This window comes from Crotalus tigris, unplaced genomic scaffold (assembly GCF_016545835.1).
Source record: "Crotalus tigris isolate CLP2741 ecotype Arizona unplaced genomic scaffold, ASM1654583v1 scf7180000017841.2860490, whole genome shotgun sequence".
Lineage (NCBI taxonomy): Eukaryota > Metazoa > Chordata > Lepidosauria > Squamata > Viperidae > Crotalus > Crotalus tigris.
In genome coordinates, this window is record NW_024096667.1 from 1983849 (window position 1) to 2006960 (window position 23112).

At 34.9% G+C, this 23112-nt stretch overlaps 1 protein-coding gene across 1 annotated transcript; it reads left to right on the forward strand.

Moving 5' to 3' along the window:
• Positions 1 to 304: 304 nt before the first annotated feature.
• Positions 305 to 23042, forward strand: API5 (apoptosis inhibitor 5). The gene is made up of 14 exons (XM_039343321.1): positions 305 to 513; positions 2887 to 3048; positions 3448 to 3541; positions 5524 to 5589; positions 6186 to 6337; positions 12205 to 12411; positions 14334 to 14438; positions 14849 to 14938; positions 16055 to 16236; positions 17935 to 18028; positions 18854 to 18910; positions 19209 to 19285; positions 20345 to 20481; positions 21133 to 23042. Exons 1-14 carry the CDS (start codon positions 445 to 447, stop codon positions 21210 to 21212), a joined length of 1572 nt encoding a protein of 523 aa, XP_039199255.1. The 5' UTR covers positions 305 to 444; the 3' UTR covers positions 21213 to 23042.
• The last annotated feature ends 70 nt before the right edge of the window (positions 23043 to 23112 follow it).

A 23112-nucleotide genomic window follows, 5' to 3' on the forward strand; every position in this document is an offset into this window, starting at 1 on the left:
GTGTATTAAATGAACAGCGGCTCGACTGGCAGCTTTTAACGTGAGTCGTTGACCCAACACAACCTATCCATTGCGAGTAACGCCATCGGAGGTCATCTGCACGCCCATTCCGGCCATCCGCGATCACCCGCGTTACTACAACTTGGTCAACCAGGATCACGTGCCCCGCTTTCGGACGCTCTTTCGTGACGTCACTCGCGCAGCCCACACCTCTCCACCACCAGCGGTACGGCTGCATTGCCACCTCCTCAACGACAGGGGCCGCTGTCGGTCGGGAAGCCAAAAGCCTTTGCCACCGGATGTTGCGTAGCTGTGCGCGGCCTGACTTGGCGGTATCGCTGGCTTTGGTTTTGCGGTGTGGAGGAAGGAGGGTGGTTGTGTTCGCCGCTGCAGCAAGGGCGTCGGGGAGGAGGCGGCCAGAGGAGCAGACGCCGACGCGGCACGATGCCCACCGTGGAGGAGCTGTACCGTAATTACGGCATCCTAGCCGACGCTAAAGAGACCGCTCCCGAGGTGGGGTTCCCCCCCCCCCAGTGGGCTTCGGGCTCTGGCCTAGCGGGGCAGAGAAGGGAAGCCAAGTGCTCGGGTCACCGTTTAGTTGTGGAGAGCGGTGGGTTCGGCAGGGCCCAGGCGGTTTTTGGAAGCGTCCCCGAGGCGCGAAAGAGACGAGTAGACCGACCAAAGTCGCCAAAGGCCGCGGGGAGTCCATCCCTCTCCGGTCGTTTTGTTTTCCCAGATCCAGGTTTCATTGCCAGTTTATACGAAGCCGGGCGCCTTTGGAGGCTTATTCCCAAGGGGAGCGTGGTGGAGGTTGAGGCTCTTGTTTTCTTCCCGCGCGCTCTCGCCAGTTGTGCCAGGTGGATAGGATTCAACTTTAAAAAAAAAAAAAAGCCGCAGACGCTGCCAAATTTTGCATAAACAATGATTGGCGAACTCTAAAAATCCTGTTTGCTCTTCCCCCTCCCCTCTATCTCTCCCCGTGCGAAATTTTGTGAGTGAGTGTATCCAGACGTAAAAACAAAGCGGTGGGCTTCTGGGCTGCCCTTAGTTCAGTCTGCAAACTGGAAGGTTTTGTAGATGGAATCCTTTCAAAATTGACATAAAGTGTCCCTTTACGTTCTGTGGAATTGTATTTCGACTTGGCTTTAGATTGAGAAATCTAAATCTTTAGATTTCTTTGATCCTTTGTTAAGTGCTGGGAAGCAGCAGTGTCTTGGTAGCATGGGTCGGTCCTTTCATTGAGAATATTGTGCTTTTTCCTAGGAAATGGTCACCTGGGCAATAGTAAAGTATACCTCTATATTTCAGTCAATTTCAACATTTACTTTTCTCTATGTTAATTAAGGCAGGCTAGAGAATGGAGTGCCTTTTCTGTTGTGGATAATGTATTGTGTCAATTTTTAAAACAAAGCACTCGTGGTTTTGCTTTGAAACGTTTTATTTCTTAAAGTACATTGGGATATGATGGTAAGGTGACATTTCTTAAAAAAATCTGCCTCAAGAAATATTCAAGACTCCTTTTCTGTCTAGTACAGGGATGTCAAACTGCCGGCCCATGGGCTGGATGCGTCATGCCGAAACGGCGCCCACCCCCTTGCCGGCAATGGAAAAAAAGTCACAATACATCGCAACATGTCACGTGACATTGCGAGTTTGACACCTCTGGTCTAGTAGGTTCTTGTGGCTTTAGGATATAATTTTTGAATTAAATATTAAATATATTTCCTTTTCCTTCAGCTTGCCATTACTCTTTTTGCACTGCAGTTGGGAGAAGCTGTTAATTTACAATTTCTGGAGTTGCAGCAAAAAATAGTGTCACTGAATCTAATATTGACTTTAGGGAGTTACAGGCACACTGTTATTACATGACTATGTAGCATATATAACATTTTCTATGTTAGATATGCCTCGTAGGATACAACAGAAGTCCTGTCTGTATTCATTTCAGTCTTACACTGAAATTTTCAGCATGTTAGAAAGGAAAACTACAAGTAGTGCATTTATATGATAAGAAGACTAGATTCCCACCCCACCCTGCGCATTTAAAATGAATTGACCTCTTTAGATTTTCTGAAAATATAGTAAATATGTGTTTTGTGTAATCTTCCCTTTTGGAAGAGAGACATTCTCAAATTCAAGATCATTGGCTTTTGGGGTGAATAAAGTATAGTAGATTTTTTTAAAACATAGAACCTATTAAGTAGAGAAAATATGGTTAGGCACAAACACATCACAACTGTTGGTATCTCCTTAATTAAAGCAACAAGACCCAAGGAGAAGTTGAAACTTTGCCAGTGCAGAATTAATTTCCATATGTATGCTGAATCACCTATGCGTTTGGATTACTATACAGCCCTAGTGTTAAAATAGTTTTAGTCCTTTAACAGATTATGCTTGGTGTTCAAAAACCAAAATACATTAATTGCAACAGTTATAAAAGATGCTTAGCCTTGTAAACTTCCAAAGAAAGGCCATTCTTAACTGTAAAAAGGCAGTAGATATTTTCTGGTTGCTTGGTGCATATGGAGGATGATAAAAACCGTGCTTGTGAAAGATTGCAGTAAATTGTTTCCATATGTATATTCATTATTTCATGGGCTAACACTTTAATGTGCTAGCTGAAGTGGGAGCTAGCATATTATGCTTTTTGAGTACACTGTCAAAAACCACGTATAGCAGAGCTCTCTACTCAATTATTACAAAATGTGATACTTTCAAAGTAATATGTCTCTGCTGAATGTTTAGTCAGAAATGGTGGGATAATCTATAAATTGTTATAGATAATTTGCTTTGAGGAAAATCATTTTCAGGCAAATGTAATTCTTTTAAATTTTCATTGCTTACTTTTAAAAGCTCTACATTCTTAAACTCTCTCTTCTTTTGTAGCACAAAGATGCTTATCAAGTTATCTTGGATGGTGTCAAAGGGGGTCCTAAGGAGAAGAGATTAGCAGCACAGTTTATTCCAAAGTTCTTCAAACATTTCCCTGAGTTAGCAGATTCTGCTATAAATGCTCAGTTAGATCTTTGTGAGGATGAAGATGTTTCAGTAAGTGCCTTTTTCTTTACAAAAGGGAAAATGCTATTGGAATTCGCATTGCTACAGTACCTGAAAATTGCATTAATATTTTATGTGCCTATTTTGCCCAATCTCTGCATGTAGTTGCAAAATCTTTTTAGATTATGGTATAGCTGCAGTCTGTTAAGATTGTTAATAAAAGTCCTTGTCTGTGCTATTATTTCTGCTGTTTTGCACAATTAAAATATATACTACAGTTGCTGAATTACACTGTAAATCTACTAATAGCATAATATGCTAGTTTTGATTTATTAAAATCCTAAATACTGTTCATGCTGGATTTTATATTTTATATTGTAATGATGTCAAATCTTCTGTAATTGAACATATATTATCCAATTGTTCCATGTGTGTCTTTTTTGTTTATAGATCCGGCGCCAAGCAATCAAAGAATTACCTCAGTTTGCTATGGGTGATAACCTCCCTAGGGTAGCAGACATACTTACCCAGCTTCTGCAATCAGGTAAGAAAAATTATTGTATCAGTTTTAGTAAAAGGCACACTTAAATATTCATTACTATAGCTTTCTTGCTTCAACTTTCTAACTGCTTATCAGAAGTTGTACTATTATATTTTTGAAGAATTTCTCTTTCCTTTATTCTAATTATTTCACATTACTCCTGAGTATTATATTCTCACATTGAAAATATGGTACGAGTAAAGATTGTTGTGATCTAAAAGATAGATGCTTATTTTGAGTCTTTATTAGCATTGCTAACACTACATAATGCAGAAGAAATGTTTGGATAGAAGACACTTTGCTGTTTCAAATACTTTCTTAGGTATTACCTACCTACACAATCTATGCGGTCACTAAAAGTCAACACCAACTTAATAGCATATAATCAATGAAGGAAAATATTTGTACCTCAGGGTTGAAATGAGAGGTCCTTGGTGCTCACTGAGCTTGCTTGTTTTTGCAAACGTTTCATTACCATAACTAGGTAACATCAGTGCTAGTAAGGAGTGCTGTTTGCTGTCTGCTTATATTCTGATGTTCAGAATCTCTGATCAGCAAAGACCACAGTGGCAAAGTAGAAATGTAAGTCTACAGAAAAATTACCCATACCAACCAGGTGCTCCACTACCAAAGCAACAACCCAACCTTCCACAAGAGAAGCTGTGTAAGGACTTTATTTAAATGAGCCCAAACACACTGCAGCAACCCAGAACAGCAGAAAAGGGAAATTGAGCATCTATACAACACATTCCAACAAAATGGATACCCATGCAACTTCATCAAAAAGTCCTTGACCACTCAACCCAATACAGCACAATCAATACAAACCCTAAAAACAATTACACTGCCACACATCAAGAATATCTCAGAAATTGTAAATAGACTGCTATAACCACATGGAATCAGCATAGCACACAAGCCAACAAAAGCCCTTCAGAACATCCTAAGTAAACCCAAAGACCCAGCAACCCCAGCAAAAAAAAACCAGGAGTCATCTACAACATACAGTGTAAGAACTGCAACAACCACTATGTAGGACAAACAGGCAGAAGACTGGCAGAACGCATCCATGAACCCCAACTGGCTGTCGAAAGGCATGATAAAATTCTTTAATTTCACAACATAGAGACAGATTTAACCAAAGTTTTAATTGGGAAAATGTGACAATCCTAGACGAAGCCAAATCAAAAATGCCAGGAAATTTTTAGAAGCCTGGCACGCTGGCAAATCAGCCATCAACAGACACATAGACATTAACAACATCTATAGATTATGCAAAAGAGACAATCAACTAGCCCAAAAGAAAAAAAAAGACTCCAGCACCTCTCCCCCAGTAATCAGCACTCAGATCAACATAGATTAACTCCAAGGTCAACTTCAAGTAAACAATACCCCAATCAAGAAACTGCCAAAGAGCCATTAGTAAACAGCCCAACCAAAGAATCCCTAAGACCACCCCCACCCACTCAGAAAGGCAAGATATCAGAATATAAACACAGCAAACAGGACTCCTTACTAGCACTGATGATGTTACCTAGTTAGGGTAATGAAACGTTTGCAAGAAAAGAAGCAAGCTCAGAGAGTACCAAGCATATAAATAGTGCTGGAAAATAGTGCTTTAGATACTGCTTTGGAAGTGCACCACAAAAGCTAAAAAGTGGCATTGATATCTGCCTATTTTTTAAATAATGATGCCTCCAAGTTCAGTTTTATGTTTGTGTCTGGTGCAAAAATGAATCTATTTCTTTTGCTCTTATTGCTGTCATATACTTATATACTTGGTATTTATCTGTACATGCAAGTTTATTGTAAATATTTAGCCAGAATCAGTTTTCACTGAATTTGTATTTTTACTGTCTTGGTTTCTTTGTAAGGGTTTCACCTGGAATAGTTTATTATGTGGAATTCTATGTTTCCTGAATTTCCAGTATTTGGCACTATCTAGCTTAAAAGAAGAGCTGATCCTTTGTTTTCTTTATTTTTAGATGATTCTGCAGAATTCAACTTGGTTAACAATGCTTTACTTAGTATATTTAAGATGGATGCTAAAGGTAAAAGATGTATTTTATACTAAAATATTTAATGTTATCTTTTTAAATATTTTGAAATAAAAAAGGATTGAGTGTATTTTGTCTTATAAAGTAGAATAATCAGAACAAGATTTTATGGCAACAATAACAATCACTTGCAATGATAAGAGCACAGTGCTTGCATTTTGATAGTTATTTAGAAATATACAGATCAGTTAGAAAATTATAAAATCGTAAAGCTATATTTCCTATATTATTTCAACATACATTACTGGAAAATAATGGATTACATTCATTTGGTATATCTCAGCAATATTTATTTATTTAAAATATTTGTATGACTGCCCACTTCAATAAAGGTGACTGGGGTGTTTACAAGAAAGTTTAACAAAATTATTCTGTTTCTCCCTTATACCCTTTTTAGAATCTATTGGGCAAATTTAGGATAAAAGCAATGGGCCGGAGAGCAGTTAAAAAGGGGGAAGATTGCAAGGAGAAAACTCCTTACATAAACAAGTGTCCTCTTAAATTGTTGGATGTAACCTTAAATGTTTAACGAAAAGATCACTTCCTTTCAGTTATAAACAAACTAATAAGTGTCTTTATCATTGTTTTAGGAACACTTGGTGGTTTGTTCAGTCAGATTCTTCAGGGAGAGGATATTGTGCGAGAAAGAGCCATTAAATTCCTCTCTACAAAACTCAAAACACTGCCTGAAGAGGTGCTAACAAAAGAAGTTGAGGAGCTAATACTAACAGAATCAAAGAAGGTGGATATATTAATCTAGTTAAATGATTACAAAGACTTTATAAACAGCATGAACTGTTGTATTGCATTTTGAGTAGACAATAATTAAATTAACTATAAATTAAAAAAAAAAAATCCACCCCCCCCTCCCCAACCACCCCACCCCCCCCCCGACTTCCCAGAACTGAATATAGGATTATTTAACAAATATTTTAAAAATAACATTTGCAATTTATAAAATAATTAATAATAATAATAAAAATCACAGTAATAATATATATAATAATAATATACATAACATAAACTTTAAAATGAATAATATATACTAAAAAAGAAAAAAAAATAAAAAAAAGAGAAGAGAGAGAGAGAAAGAAGAAAGAAGAAAGTAGACGAAGAATAAAGCATATATATATAAAAAAAAAAATATATGAATAATAATACATAAAAAATGTATATATATAAAAAAGAAAAAGAAGAAAGAAAGAAAGAAAAAACAATCATTACAAATTATAAAAAGGCTAAATAATATTTTTCCATATCCAAATTATGTTGTATAAAATTTATCCATTTTTCCCATACCGCAAAAAATTTTTCTTGAGATTGCTCCTTTAAGAAAGCCGAAATCTTTGCCATTTCTGCCAAATACGAAACTTTATGAAACCATTCTTGTAAAGTAGGCAAAGATTCCTTCTTCCAATATTGTCCTATTAACAACCTAGCGGCTGTAATCAAATTTAACATCAATATAACCTCCTTAGCATCACAGTCAATAACAATACCTAGTAAAAATAATTGCGGAGTAAATTTTACCCTCCTTTTAAAAATTCTTTGAATATTCCACCATATCTTAATCCAAAAAGCTTTTATATGCTTACACGTCCACCAAATATGGTAATAGGTAGCATCCAAATATCCACATCTCCAGCATTTCGGCTGTAGATTAGGGTACATAATGGACATTTTCTTTGGGTCAAGGTGCCATCTATAAAACATCTTATAAAAATTCTCTCTTAAGTTTTGCGCTTGTGTGAATTTAACATTTCTTATCCAAATAAGTTCCCAAGTATCCATTGAAATCGTTTCACCAATATTCTGTGCCCATTTAATCATACAATCTTTAACTAGTTCAAGTTCTGAATCTAATTCCACTAAAACCCCATAAACTCTCTTAATATGGGTTGGCCTTTGATCTCTTACTTGTTTTAAAAAAATTTCATCTTCTCTAAGCCAGCCCATTTTACAATCCATCTTCCATCTATCCACTATTTGTCTATATTGGAACCATGAATAAGTTAAGTTTTCATGTGTTAACTCTTCCAAAGATTTTAACTGCCAGTCTTGGCCATCCCATCTTAATAACTGTACGTAAGAGACCTTGTCCATATTTACCCCTTTCCTTATACCTTCTATGGCATGCCGAGGTATAGCCCATAATGGTATTTTGAAGTCACTTTTATAATACTTTCTCCACACTCTTAGCAAAGAGTTTCTTATAATATGAGACTTAAAAACCCAATCCACTTTTTTATTAAATATTAAATAGGCATGCCATCCAAAAAATAGGTCCCAGCCTTCCAAATGAAGTATTTCTGTATTTGTTAAATTCACCCAGTCGCTAATCAATGTCAATACTACAGCATCATAATACAATTTCATATTTGGTACCTTGAGTCCACCTCTCTCACGAAAATCTTGCATTATTTTAAGTTTCACCCTTGGTTTTTTCCCTGCCCAAACAAATTTATTAATACCTTTTTGCCATTCATCTAAATTACGTTCGTTCTTTAAGATAGGTAACATTTGAAACAAAAAAATAAACTTTGGCAGGACATTCATTTTAATAACTGCAATTCTGCCCATAAGGGATAACTGTAAATTATTCCAGTTTTTTAAATCCTTCTGTACCTCCATCCACAGCTTTTCATAATTATTTTTATACAATTTTACATTAGAAGCAGATAATGTAACCCCCAAATATTTTACCTTATCAACAATTTCAAAGTCTGTTAAGTTAACTAGAGCCTGTTTATCACCATTAGTCATGTTTTTAGCTAATATTTTGGTCTTATTATTATTAATTTTAAAGCCAGAAACACGTCCATATTGTTGAATCAATTGTAATAATTTCACCACCGAAGAAACAGGTTGAGACAAAGTAACAACCAAGTCATCTGCAAAGGCTCTTAATTTATATTCTTTTTTATTAATTTCTATTCCTTTTATTTCTTGAGACTCCCGAATTTTAATCAACAAAATTTCCAGTGTTAAAACAAACAATAACGGAGACAACGGGCATCCCTGTCTTGTTCCTTTTTCTATTACAAAAGCCTCTGACAAACCCCCATTTACAATAATTTGAGCAGTCTGTTTTTGATATATATTGGATAATACTTGTAATATATTTTGTCCAAAATTCATCTCCTTGATTAAACACAGCATAAACTGCCAATTCACTTGATCAAAGGCTTTTTCAGCATCCAAAAATATCAGGCCTGCAGAGACTTGGTTATTCTTTTCTAAATACTCTAATAAATTAATAATTTGTCTAACGTTATTCTTCATATACCTTCCAGTTATAAAACCCGATTGATCCCTATGTATAAACTGCTGCAAGATCCCCATAAGCCTGTTAGCTAAAATTTTTGCAAAAATTTTGTAATCCACATTTAAAAGAGATATAGGCCTATAATTTTTAGGCAAAGTAAGATCTTGACTATCTTTTGGAATCAATGATATAAATGCATTACGCCAGGATGGAGGGATCTCTAACCCCTGTAATAAATTATTAAACAGTTCACACAACGGTTGAGTCATCTCTTCTACTAAAGCTTTATAATAAATAGATGTCAACCCATCCGTACCCGGCGCTTTGCCCAATTTCAATTGTTTAATAGCTGTAACAATTTCTTCCTTAGTAATTAAACCATTAATCTTTTTTTCCTGATCTTCTGTTAATTTAGGAAAGTTAACTTTGCCTAAATAATTATTTATATCTGTAATTTGAATATTAGTACCCTTATATAATTTTTGATAGTATTCTAAAAAAGATTTCTTAATCAATTCTTTCTGATAAACCAATTTACCATTATAATTTATTTTATCTATATTCCTCTGTTTCTGTTTTTTTCTTAACTGATAAGCCAACCATCTCCCTGGTTTATTAGCATTACAAAATGTATTTTGTTTCATAAATAGCAAATTAGTTGCAGCTTGATCAGCCATCAGCATGTTAAATTGTGTTTTTAACAATTTTAAAGCTCCTTTAACCTTTTCATCTAAGGGATTTGAAATTAAAAGTTTCTCTTTTAATTTAATCTCCTCTTCCAAGTCTTTCCGTTTCTGAGTCTGTTTCTGTCTATGCAAATTATTCATTTTTATCAAAATACCACGCATAAAAGCTTTACTTGCATCCCAGACCATTGACATTGATGTTCCCTTGTTCATATTTAAAGTAAAATATTCCTTTAAACATTCCTTTAATTTATGAACATTTTTTTCTTGTTTAAATAAATTCTCATTCACCCTCCAGGATCTCCTATCTTCCTTCTCTACAAACAGTTCCATCCAAACTGGACTATGATCGGACAATGTCCTAGGAAAAATTTTTACATTCTTCACCCTGTTGTATAAATCTGTTGTGATCAAAAAGAAATCAATTCTTGAGAAAGATTGGTGTCTATCTGAGAAAAACGTAAAATCCTTTTCTTCTTGATTACGTTCACGCCAATAGTCTCTCAATTCCCAATCTTCTTTCATATCAAAAAAGGCTTTAGGTAATTTAGCCTGTTTAAAAAAGGTAGAAGAGCCTTTTTTGTCCATTTGTATATCTAAGACACCATTCCAGTCTCCCATTAAAATCACAGATCTATAGTCCAACAAAGTTATTTTCTGATGTAGTAACCTATAAAATTGCTCCTGTTGCTGGTTTGGTGCATACAACCCCACAATAAGAATTTTCTTGCCATATAAACCAAGTTCAAGCATAACATATCTTCCGTAAGGATCTGATTCTAACAAGGTAGCGGATAGATTCTGTTTAACATAGATTACCACACCCCCTTTCTTCCCAGGGGCGGGAGATACAAAATGAGATCCCAAGCGAGGATTATTTAAATATTTTTGATCTTTAGCTGTAATATGAGTTTCTTGCAAGCAAATAATATCATTGTTATGTTGTTTCAAATAGTGGTAAATTTTTTTTCTCTTTTGAGGAATGTTTAATCCATTAACATTCCAAGACAGGAGCTTTGCCATCTCCCTTGGCCTTCAGCCTGGAGAAGATCCGCTCAAATTCTGCTGCTGATGAATATGTAGCAGAGCTTTTGGGTCTTGCTCCTCCCACCGGCACTGAAGCAATTTGCTGAGTAGATTCTTCAATTTCTTTTTCTTTTTCTTTTTTCTGTTGTTCTTTTTCTTTACGTTTATGTGCTGCACGGGTCATTCTCTGTTCTTTAACCTCTGGTTGAGACATCCATACCACCTGTCCAGCAGTCATCATCCCTGTACCTTCAGATTTCTGTTCCATCTCTTTGTCACTCAAGACTTTATGCATCATGGGCAAAGGAGAGCCTGCTCCCAGGACCGTTTTATAAAATTCCTTAGCTTTAGCAACTGTATTAAGTCTATAACGTGTCCCCGCATGGCTCAAAACAATGCCCATCGGAATCTCCCATCTAAATGGCATTTGTCTTGCTTTAAGTTTTTATTTGTAAAACTTTTGAAAAATTTCAATAAAAAAAAAATAATAATAATAATTAAATTAACTATAGCCATTCTCAAAAACCAGTTGGTGTTAATAGTGATATTTTGGCATTGGTAAACAGATGTTTTCTTTCCTGGATCATGACTCCCTACACTCAGTTACTCAAGGCCTGATAATCTCTCATCTAGATTGCTGCAGTGTGCTTTACAGGGGGCTACCCTCGAAATTCATTCAGAAGTTGTTTTTATTGATCCTAATAAAAAATATTATTTTAATTTAATACTATGTTTTCTCGAAAGTAAGGCCCCGAAAATAAGCCCTAGCTTGATTTTGGTGGGTGGGTCTAATATAAGCCCTACCCCCAAAACAAGCCCTAGTTTTGGGGCAAGGCACACACTTAAAAATCAAGCTAGGGCGAGGGTAGGGGGGTGTGGATCTGCCCATGTGCCCCACATCCACTTACCTTACAGCCAGCCTCTCCTCGCCTGCCCACTTCTTCTGTGGTGTCTTCTGCAGCCAGACCTGCATTTCTCAGTCACAGGCCTTTCCAGAATGCCTGTGCAGCCAAGAACTGAGCTATTTATTTTAATCCATAGCTTGGTTCTTGGCTGCATAGGCCTTCCGGAAAGGCCTGACTGCAAAATGCAGGCCGGAATGCAGCTGCAGAATAAAGCTGCTCCTTCAGTCCCAGGAGAAGTGGACCTGCTGGACGGGGCTGTCAATACCAGAGGTAAGACATCCCCTGAAAATAAGACTTGGTGCCTTTTTTGGAGGCAAAAAAAATAAATAAGATCAGATCTTATTTTTGGGGAAACACAGTAGTACTGTTAAACAGTATATCAATAGAATTATCTACCTAAAGGTAAGAACTTTTTTTCACAGTATCTTTTGCAAATTGCTTTCTTGTGTTCTAATATACTGCTATTATCTGTAACCAGTGTAATCAGACATTCAATATGATATAACAAATAGGAATATAATCAAAATTCAAATCTTTGCTTAGTTACTGAATGGATTTGGAAGAAATTAACATATTATGCAAGAGCACTATTAGGCTAAATGAGCAGCTATTTAAATATTGTGTACATTGCAAGTAATTACAGAATCACTTATTGTGTAAAGGAATATGAAAATTTTCCCCTTCAATTGTAGTATCCTTTATTTCCTGCTTTCTTGCATTTCTTCAGGTGCTTGAGGATGTGACAGGTGAGGAGTTTGTCTTATTCATGAAAATACTATCTGGCTTAAAAAGCCTTCAAACAGTAAGTGGGAGGCAACAACTAGTTGAACTAGTGGCTGAACAGGCTGACCTTGAACAAACCTTCAATCCATCGGACCCTGATTGTGTGGACAGACTTTTGCAGTGCACTCGCCAAGCAGTTCCGCTCTTTTCTGTAAGTATTCATGTTAAGGAATCTTGTGACTTTCATGCCAAGTCAAAAAAAAAGTCTAATTGGCATGGTTGGAGTGAATGCAGGTAATCCTCACTTAACAATGACTCATTCACTGGCTCTTCAAAGTTACTTATGACCATTCCTCAAAGTTGTGACTGTCACAGCATCCCAGGGATCACCATTTGGGTGCTGAGCAACTGGCTTGCAATTACAGCAGTCATAGTGTTCCATAGTCAAAGTGATGGCATTTGCAACCTTCACTGCCAGCTTCCAATAAGCAAAGTCAACAGGGAAAGCAGCAGGAGGTCACCAATGGCAATCATGTAATGTGCATAATAATTATGTGAGATTCATTTAACAACAGCAACTATAACTGTAAATGGTGTGGTCACATCATGTCATGCTTTGCAACCGTATGTCTTAGAGACAGAAAAACCTGTTGTTAAGTGAGGACTACCTATATTCTATGATGCAGGGCGTTGTAGAAAATCATTTTTATCTCGATTTTGAACTCTCTTACTCCCCACCACTAAACCAGAGGCATTCAGAGGGGCTGACAGTAGAAAAACAATAAAAATTCACTCAGTGCATTAAGTAAGGATTTGTCACTGAAAAATGTAAAAGGGTACATGGGTCACAAAGTAGACCTTCTCTACTGAGTAAAAGAAAATACTGACTGAAAAGTGAAAAATATAATCAGAATAAAAGATTCAAACTAGATTAAGATTGAAGAAGAACAAATAACAACTCCTGGGATGTCCGTGACAGTAGTTGTCTTCTACTCTTGTGGCTACAGAACATTAATTCTGTAATATAGTAGCAATTGTCCCAGATGAATAATGCTGGTAGTCCTCAAGTTACGAACCTAATGGAGCCTGCCATCATGGTGGTAACTCATGACAGTCATAAAGCGGGTCGTTCATATCTGATTTTATTACCTTTTTGTGGCAGAGGTTAAATGGACATAACTGTTGTAAAGTAGCTGTTGCAATCATTAAACACTCTGTTGGTTAAGTAAACCAATGGTTCACTGGGCATAGTTTTGTCAAAAACAGGAAATAAATTCCAGTTTTCAGCAAAAAATGTCATAAAATGTGGTCATGTGACACTGCAGGTGGCCATAAATGCAACCTAGTTGTCAAGCGCCCAAAATTCAGTTTTGATCATGGAGGAGGATGGCCATCAGAATTTGGAATCCGGCTCATAAGTATCCCCACAGTATGCGAGGATTACCAATAAATGCATTTCCATCAAAAATGCTAAATGTGTAGTAATATATCTATTCTTATAAATATTTTCCAAAGGGAGAATCATTTGATAGTGTTGCTGAAAAAAAGTCTTTTAATATTGAATATTTCCATATTACTCACCCATATTGTGCTTCCTCTTATTATTCATACAGTATTTAGATGCATTTTATTAATTGTACCTGAACTAAAAATGATTTATTCTACAGTATTTTTTATTAAAAATAGTTTCAATTAAATTCCTTACTGTTTTCTGGCATGTAGCTTACAACAGCTGAAAGAGAAATGATACGTTCTTTTCTTTAAAGTTCAGCTTTCAACTTCAAACTGTCCTTTTCTCCTTCTACTTTATTAAAGATTGAACTATTATAGATCTATTATTCAGTTTTATAGATGAGAATGAATTAAATGTCAGCCAACTCTATATCCTTCAAAATACTAATTTACTTGAGTATGAATAAGTAGTTTTCTTGGGGTGGATTTTGGCCTAGAGGGCTGGTTAAGTGCAGTAGTGTTACAACTGTTCATAAACAGCACTGTGTAAAAATTAGTTTCCAAAATTTTGAAGTGATTCATTCATCTGGAAAAATAAGGCCAGACTTACCTGGTAATAAAAAATTGTAGCAACCATATTCATAATTTTGCACTAATAATTGTTGTTCTGATTTGCCATAGAAAAACGTTCACTCTACAAGATTTGTGACTTACTTCTGTGAGCATGTCCTGCCAAATTTGAGTTCTCTGACCACTCCAGTTGAAGGCCTTGATATCCAATTAGAGGTAAGCTAATCTGAACATACTGACATGGCTAGAATTACAGTTATTCAGTATATATCAATGAAGAAAAGTATCATTATAATAACAAATTCATTTAAAGATTTATTATCTTCAAAATCTTTCCAATAATTACATTTAATTTTGCACATTGTAGTGCAAGATAATAAAAAGCAAATTACTTCTTCCTAAAGATTTCAGTCTAGAAGAATAATCTAAGGTATACTGCATTCCGTAAGGAGGCATAATTTTTTTATCAATCAGTGTTTTTATCAGTTTCACTTATTTCATTTATGTCATAATCAAGTGAGCAAGATTTATTTTTCAGATCTACGTCTGTTTAACATTGTCATCGTACAAAGTTAGAAATCTTCATTTTTACTTCATTTTCTAAAGATAGAATTTATCTTTTTCAGGTACTAAAATTACTTGCTGAGATGAGTTCCTTTTGTGGGGACATGGAAAAGTTAGAATCAAATCTAAAGAAACTTTTTGATAAATTACTGGTAAGAGTATTCATAATCTTAGAGACATTGTAAACGTTCATAATTAAACTTAAATTTCTGATTGTTAAACATTTCAGGAATTAAAACAGTTGTTAAGGTGCTAACTGGATGATCAATTTTAAACTGTGTTTGTCTCATAATAGCTAATTATTTTAGTGGATTGGTTATATAATATATAATTTATGGGTGGGTATCTACAGGTAGTCCTCAACTTACAACAGTTCGCATAGTGACTGTTCAAAGTTACAACGGCACTGAAAAATGTGACTTATGACCATTTTTCACAGTTATGCAGCATCCCCATGACCATGTGATCAAAATTCAGACACTTAGCAATTGGTTCATATTTATGACCATTATTATGTCCAAAAGTCATGTGATCCCCTTTTGACAAGCAAAGTCAGTGGGGAAGTCAGATGCACTTAACAACCGGGCTATTAACTTATCAACTGCAGTGATTCACTTAACAACTGTGGCAAGAAAGGTTGTAAAATGGGGGGCAAAACTCATTTAACAAATGTCTCACTTAACAAAAATTTTGGGCTTAGTTGTGATCATAAGTCATACACACACACACACACACACACACACACAGAAATGCTAAACATTCTGAATTTCAGTTCTCTGTGATAGGGCAGTAAATGATTGGCAGTTTGGAGGGCTCACTTTTATACTAAAGGGTAGCAGTCCATGGTGATAAACGATGACCAAAGTAGACAAGTAAGGAAGACTACTTAAACTACTAGGAAAAATGCTGCCAGTTATTATACAAGGATGGTGGAATGAAATTCTTTATTACCATAGCAATCTTATAGATTATTGCTTAACAGAACATTCAAATAGATTGCAGAGTGTTGTTGTTTTGACCAGTGCTATTCTCCCAGTAGGATAAACTCATGCATTTGTGTATCCCAAAATCTTTTTTTTTTAAGTTAAATTTGTTTTGTGCTCTTCTGTGGAAGAATGGAAGAAAACAGAAAGCTCAATTTACAAACGAAAATGTCAGATAATGTTGGAAATAGCTCATTGTATATAATTTCTAGAAATTTGAAATGCATGAGAACTATAAGCTGAAAATAAATGCTATAACTTATAATTTATATTTCTACTTGTCAGGAATACATGCCACTTCCTCCAGAAGAAGCAGAGAATGGGGAGAATGCAGGCAATGAAGAGCCTAAACTGCAATTTAGCTATGTGGAATGCTTATTATATAGCTTTCATCAACTAGGACGAAAACTTACAGATTTCCTAACAGCAAAGTTGAACACAGATAAAGTGAAAGACTTTAAAATCAGGTAGTACTATTCAGGTTTATTAGAATAAGAATAATATATCCAGGTTAAAAATATGGAGTATTGTTTTTCTGTGCTGCAAACAAGTTATTATTTCTATTCATAAAACAATGGTCAAAGTATTTGAAAGGGAAAGGTAGAAAGAGAAAGGTTTTTCTGTGCTACAGTAAATACAGTATTTAGCTCAGAGCTACAAATTACAATTTTATATGTAATTGATTTAATGGTGTCTTCTGAAGAAGCAGTGTTGTGATTTTACCTGTAAAGAAATGCTATTGAGTTCTGAGAGAAAATTCATGTGATTGTGGTTAAGATTATTCTAGTAGCTTTTTCACCACTAAGCTTGAGTATTGATTTTATTTATCTTAACAATTAATTATCACGCATTCTAGGTTTGGCTTTCTAATTGGCACAGCTGCTGCTAAATGTTTGGGTTCTAAACAATACAAATGAAATACAATTTCCTGTTGTGAAAAAAATACATTTGTTCCATTTAGAATCCATTAAATACTTAGCAAACCCAAAGGGATACCCAATAGATTTATTACAAAATATTATATGTTTATGTCCCACAACATTTTAAGTCAAAATTGTACTGCAGTTTAAGTGTTCTGGAATAATGCATGAGGACTGTCTTCCTAAACCTAGTTCCTAAACCTAATGCTGCTTTTATTAACAGCAGGCAAAATTAATAGACATATAGTGGACTTTTTGACATAAAGTCTTGGTCTTTGTCTCCACATAAAGAAATTGTATAGCCAGCAGGTGAAGATACGATGTCAAAGTTGCTGTTAAATAGCATTTTTGTAGATTTCTCAATGAGACAGTAATGTTTCTGGAATGCTGAGAATGCTATTATTGTCCCATTACCTTTAAAGTTCCATTACTGTCTTAGTGACTTTTTACATTTCAAGTTAAATAGTATAAGTTGTGAATTTAATAATATGATAAATTTTGGGAAAAACAGAAAGAAAAATCTTTGGGTTTGCCTCATCATGGATATAAATGGCTCTTGCACAATCATATTGTTAATAAGTTAGTGGTCAAGTGTTTCATTTGGTTTATTCTTGTTTCTGTTCTGAAACAAGAATAAATAAATCAGAATAAATGTTCTGATTTAGCTGTGTCAATGTCTGCAAATTAGCTGAGTAGATTGAGACTTTTGCCAGATGGTGAACTAAGAACATGTTTGATGTGGAAATTTGTTTACTGCCAAGTCCTAATCAAAGGATCCTAATGGCTAGTTCCAGCTGTTCCTTTCCAGTATTTATCCAGAAATGTATTAGACAAAGACAAATAACAATACTTTATCCAAGTCCTCATGATGATTGCAGTCATCCTTGATTTTCCATCCAGTATGTAGCAAAACTTTAGAATTTTAGAATTAATGCTAAGATATTTCTAGGGTAAAATAGTAAGTGGCTGCACTATTATTCATAACATTCTACTTTTAATCAGCTAATTCTATTATTGAAAAGCATTGAATTATAATAAAACATTATTGTTTAAAATGTTGCATGCATTTATACCTTTGTAAATGTTCCTTACTCCTACAACTTTGGTGCTTAGAAGTTTTTCTGACAGGCAATACAGATTTCTTTTTAGGTGGTCAAGTTTGTTATTCTTTCCTAAGATTAAGAAGGCTGTTGGTTTCACCCTATAGTCCTACACAGTTTTATATTAAATGTGTCTCTCTTCTAGATTACAGTATTTTGCTAGAGGACTTCAGGTTTATATCCGACAACTTCGTTTGGCACTCCAAGGCAAAACAGGAGAAGCACTAAAGACAGAAGAGGTAAGTCTTTGAAAACTTTGACCTTAAGTGAGTTTAGTTAATGGTTCAGTTTTCATGTCACTGTGCATTCTAAGACCTGACAAATACTTTCACGTTTTTGAATTCCTTGTTCTTTTATCTGGATCAGCAGTTTGTAAGCTCATAACATTATAAAAGATATGATGTGTACATATAATAACAGCGACTTGTTCTTAACATTAGTGTGTGAATTTTTCTCTGTTTGGAAAAGTATTCCAAAAGTCTCTCCTTCTTAGAGAATCTTCAGCGTAATAAGATGTGTTATAAAGTCTGGCCAAGAACATTGATGCAGATCAGAAGCCTGTCTTTCATTGATAAAAGAGTTACTCAGGATAGTAAGATGGGTGGCATATAAATTAAATAAATAAATACACAATTGAATTGAACAGAACAGGATTATCCAGGTTAGGTACTCTTGGAGAGGGAAGGAGGCAATTTCGTTGATTTTACTATCATAGCATCTGTGGCGGACCTTCCAGAGTACAGTAGTGTGTTGTTTACTTAGTTTTATCATTTCAAGAAATTGGAAAACAATTACTATAAAGGTTGTAAGTAGCAATTTCTTAATACAATAAATTTTGTAGATAGCCATAACATAATTGTATGTTAGTTGCAGATTATTAACATGGTTTGTCAAGGTTTGTGTGAACATGAAAGCTTCCAACTAGAATAAAGTATAGTATTCCTATTGAGAAATAACTACCTTCAGTGCCAAAAACTGGATTGGGGAAAATGGCAGAAGGTATTTTGATGTTTAAATCATATAGGTGTATCATTTAATAAATAGTCCATTTTTTTTTTTTGCAGAACAAAATTAAAGTGGTTGCACTAAAAATAACAAACAACATCAACGTTTTAATTAAGGTAAGTTAAATTGTGGGATAAAAATATTAACGTCTACTTTGTCATTATGTTCTTCTATTTGAGCAATATGTGAAACCTGTGTCAAATGTAATGTTTGTGTCTTTAAAAATAACAAGGAGAAAACGAGATTGTTACATTATTTTTGAGATAGAGACATTTTCATCATTCTGAAATATATAAAACCTTCAGGAATGAAATGTGCTTCTTTTCAAAATTAGACTTTTCTAGAAAAGTTTTTCATAGTCCATGAAATGTGATTTCAGAAAATTCAAAAGACTTCTTCCCATTTTCCCTCTAGGATCTTTTCCACATTCCTCCTTCATATAAGAGTACAGTTACACTCTCCTGGAAACCTGTACAGAAGTCTGAAGTTGGGTAAATAACAGTGAATGTTCCTATCTTTTCTTTACAGTCCAGGGAATCTTACTCTCTCATTACGCTTTTGATGAGCAGAGATAAGGATTTACCAAAATATGGTGAAATGAATTAATTTTTGTACAATTAATTTTTGTTCAGCTCGTGAGACTGTAAACGTGTTGGTGTAACATAAAGGTAGCAACTTGTAAATGCAACATTGCAACCTGATGGGAGGGCATCCTGTGTCTTTGTGATGTTGCTGGGTAGGAACAAAAGTGTTCAAATCTTTTAGGAGATTGGAATTATGGGCTATGGAGATCTGTAGGAGGCAAGTTGCCTGTTCCCATGCTTAAAACTTAAAAAGATCCCGCAAATGTTCAAACCATGCCTTCAGATTTTGGTCCATTTTTCAAGGGCTTCTGTTAAAACAATTTGTCTGCCAAAGACAATCTATTCTATTCCCAAGTTTATTTTTTTTAAAAAGAAAATAATGCTGTTAAAATTTAACTGTTTTGTATTATAGAAGAAACATTAATTATACCAGATCTGCCTTTTATTTTAAGTAACCATGCTACTGTATTGATTTTGCATCTTCTAAAATAATTTTCTTTCCAAAAAAATCTGGTAATTTAGTCACTTTCTCTCAGCCCTAGGAAGGAGGCAATGGCAAATCATTTAATGCAGTGGTTCTCAACCTGTGGGTCGGGACCCCATTTGGGGTCGAACGACCATTTCACGGGGGTCGCCAAACAAGGCTGTCTGCCATTTTTTCCCCCTTTTCTTTGGCCACGCCCCTGGCACCCGGTGATATATAAGTGGTTGGGGGTCACCACAACATGGGGAACTGTATTATGGGGTCGCGGCATTAAAAAGGTTGAGAACCACTGATTTAATGGAACCACTTTGCCAAGAAAACTTTAGGGACTTGTCTAGGCAAACACAAAGAATCAAATATGATTGTACAGGGGAAAATAATTTTTCACTGTCATTTATATATTCCAGAACTGAATATTAAGAACCTTTGAATTTTTACTTGTCTTCTAATTATATTGGCACTGACTTTTTTTTTTTTTTAAGGCAAAAACGGGCCAGTGAAGATACATCTTCAGATTTACCAGCAAAAAAGTCCCAAGCTGGCCCCAAAAGAGATGCAAGGCAGATTTACAATCCACCCAGTGGGAAATACAGTAGTAACCTGGGCAACTTTTCATATGGTGAGTATTATAATGTAGCACTATTACAATTCTTATTTGAGAACAATCAGCCTTTTTTCCTTTATATCCTTTTCAAGATTGAGTTTGTGTTCTTAGCTTTTGAAGGCATTCTAATATTTCATTTTAAATGTTAAAAGTCTAAGACAAGATATTACTATGTATTTGTATTATGTAATTTAGGAAATTATTGGTATAGTCCTCAACTTACAACCAGTTGCTTAATGACTGTTTGCACTGATGGACCTCTTCGGAGCTACTTATGATCTGGATTTGAAGTTCTGATGGCCACCGCCCCCCCCCCCCATGTGGTCATGTGACTGCATTTTGGGACCTTGGCAGTCAAATCACATTTACAATTATTTACAACATTCCACCATCATGTGGCTGTAATTTATGTTTTTTTCCAGAAACCAGCTTTTACTTCAAGTTTCCAGCAAAAAGACACTCATGTAGAAATGAGCTGTGCATAGTGCTACTTGTTTTGGATTAAATTGGATATTATTTAAGTTGCTCTCTTAGGAAGATGGGTGGTTCCTATATATGTTATATAAATTTTAAAAATTAAAAGAAAAAACAAGTAATAACTGCTATTCTATGTCAAAGAGTTTAAATGCACTGGGGGACATAACTTTTTATTTTCTTTGATTTCAGAGCAAAGAGGTGGTTTCCGTGGTGGACGAGGAAGAGGATGGGGTGGACGTGGTAATCGCAGTCGTGGAAGAATCTACTGAAAGCATTTCCAAAGCCATTACTGTATGGCTAAAGCATCTTTAAAGTTTGAAGGATTGTCTGTAGGAGGCTACGTTGTCTAAAAGACTGCCTTCTGCAAAAGACTGGTTTAAATGTTCTTACACCTTTGTATGTATGATATACTTTTCTAATGGACAATAGACTCTCAGTGAAACAACAACTGTATTTTTGGATGTTTAACAGCTGGTATTTTAAGTTTGTGTTTGTTTTTAAAGCGTCTTCAAGATTTATTCAGGAAAAAGCATGGGTGTTCAAGCTGAAGCTGCTTTCATACAGATGTTACATTCATCTATAAATGTGGCTTATAATACAAAGTGGACTCTGTATAATAATAAAATACTAGATAACGGATGGAAATGTTATAATTGAAATCAATAAGAACTTCTCTTCAAATTGAATCATATTTCCACATCGGAAAGAATTATATTGCAAAAGAGAAGTACTATAAACCACCAATGGCATGGTTCATTGACTGAATTCTTTTATTTTTAAAGTGTGCAGCAAGATAATATGTGCTGTTATCTTAAACCAATCCAATCATTTCTGGAGAAACATGGTGTTAATTTTAACATTACTGTACATCTTGCTCTTCTCCATATATGGTTATATAATGTATGTGTTGCAAATGGATTTTTAAAAGTTCTGTACAAATGTGTACATGCAGACACAAGTATGTGTCATAAAATTCCAGTGAAAACTAAAATGCTACAAATTCAGTCCAGGGAAGATTAATCCTCTAGCAGATATTAAGGTAACTAAGCAGTAACCTGACTCCTTAAATTAAGATATATTTTTGGGGGGCTTTGAGCAGCTATTTCTTTTGAAGACAGTTAAATGACTGTGTTTTAAAATAAATAAAATTACAACAGCCTAGTTGTACTTTAGTTTAAAAAAACCTTATAATATCTTGGTCATTCTTATAAAATAAAAAGCTCCTATGGTAGACATCTTCAAACCTTTTATTTAAAACACTGTACTGTATCAGATGCAATTTCTTCAGTGTTTAACATTTAACCTTTGAGAATTTTCCCCAGTTTTGTTTTTGGACTGAACATTATAAGATGCAGAGGTCAGTATAAATGTCAAAAAGGAGTAAAACATTGAAATCAATCCAGCTACAACTGGATTTAAAGATTTCTTACCTTAGACCCAAGCCCTTTTTACAGTTTTGGAAGGCATAACAAAGTCAAATATTTGTACATAGGCATTTCTGTCAACTTGTAATGTGTATTAGCTAAAATTAGTTTATAAAATGGACAGAGATTCATTTCTTGGTAACTACAGACTTCTTTAGGTTCTGATGGCTCATTCATTCTTTTCTGATATAGAGGTGTTGAGCAAAAAGATTCAAGTTAAGGGTCTGCTCTACATTTGTTGTACTCAATGTTATAAAGAAAGTGATTTTAAAATTTCCAAGTTGGATTGAAAAAAGATTCTAATTTGGAGGGGTAATTTGTGTCTCCCATTAAGCTATTATACTAAAAACTGACCAGTTCAAACTACAAATAATGGATTAGATTTTGAAACATTTTCTATTAATTCATTATATTGCTTATTTGGACTGTCAGTTTTTAGAAACCTAGCTTTTACAGAAGTTTAACCACTTTTGCTACATGTAGTTTTGGGAGGGGGATCTGTTGAGTAATAGGTTGACAATATAGTTCTCGGAAATAATGTGCAAATTGTCAATTAGAAATAGCTCTCATTTGTGTTCAAAATGCAGTGAATTATTTTGGAGACACCCTTTAACCACTTCTTTTTATTTGTAAAATTTCTTTTATTCTTTTGCAATAAATCCATTTTGTAATTTTGCTAGTGGCTGTTTATTTTTTAATGATACTGATAAAAGGTGTAGAACAATTATGAAGTATTTGTTCTCTG

Coding starts and splice junctions, on each gene's coding strand:
- API5 (XM_039343321.1), top strand. CDS start 445: ATGCCCACCGTGGAGGAGCTGTACCGTAATTACGGCATCCTAGCCGAC. Junction 12,412..14,333: donor AAGCAGTTCCGCTCTTTTCT/GTAAGTATTCAT, acceptor GATTTGCCATAG/AAAAACGTTCACTCTACAAG. Junction 19,286..20,344: donor GTACAGAAGTCTGAAGTTGG/GTAAATAACAGT, acceptor TTTTTTTTTAAG/GCAAAAACGGGCCAGTGAAG.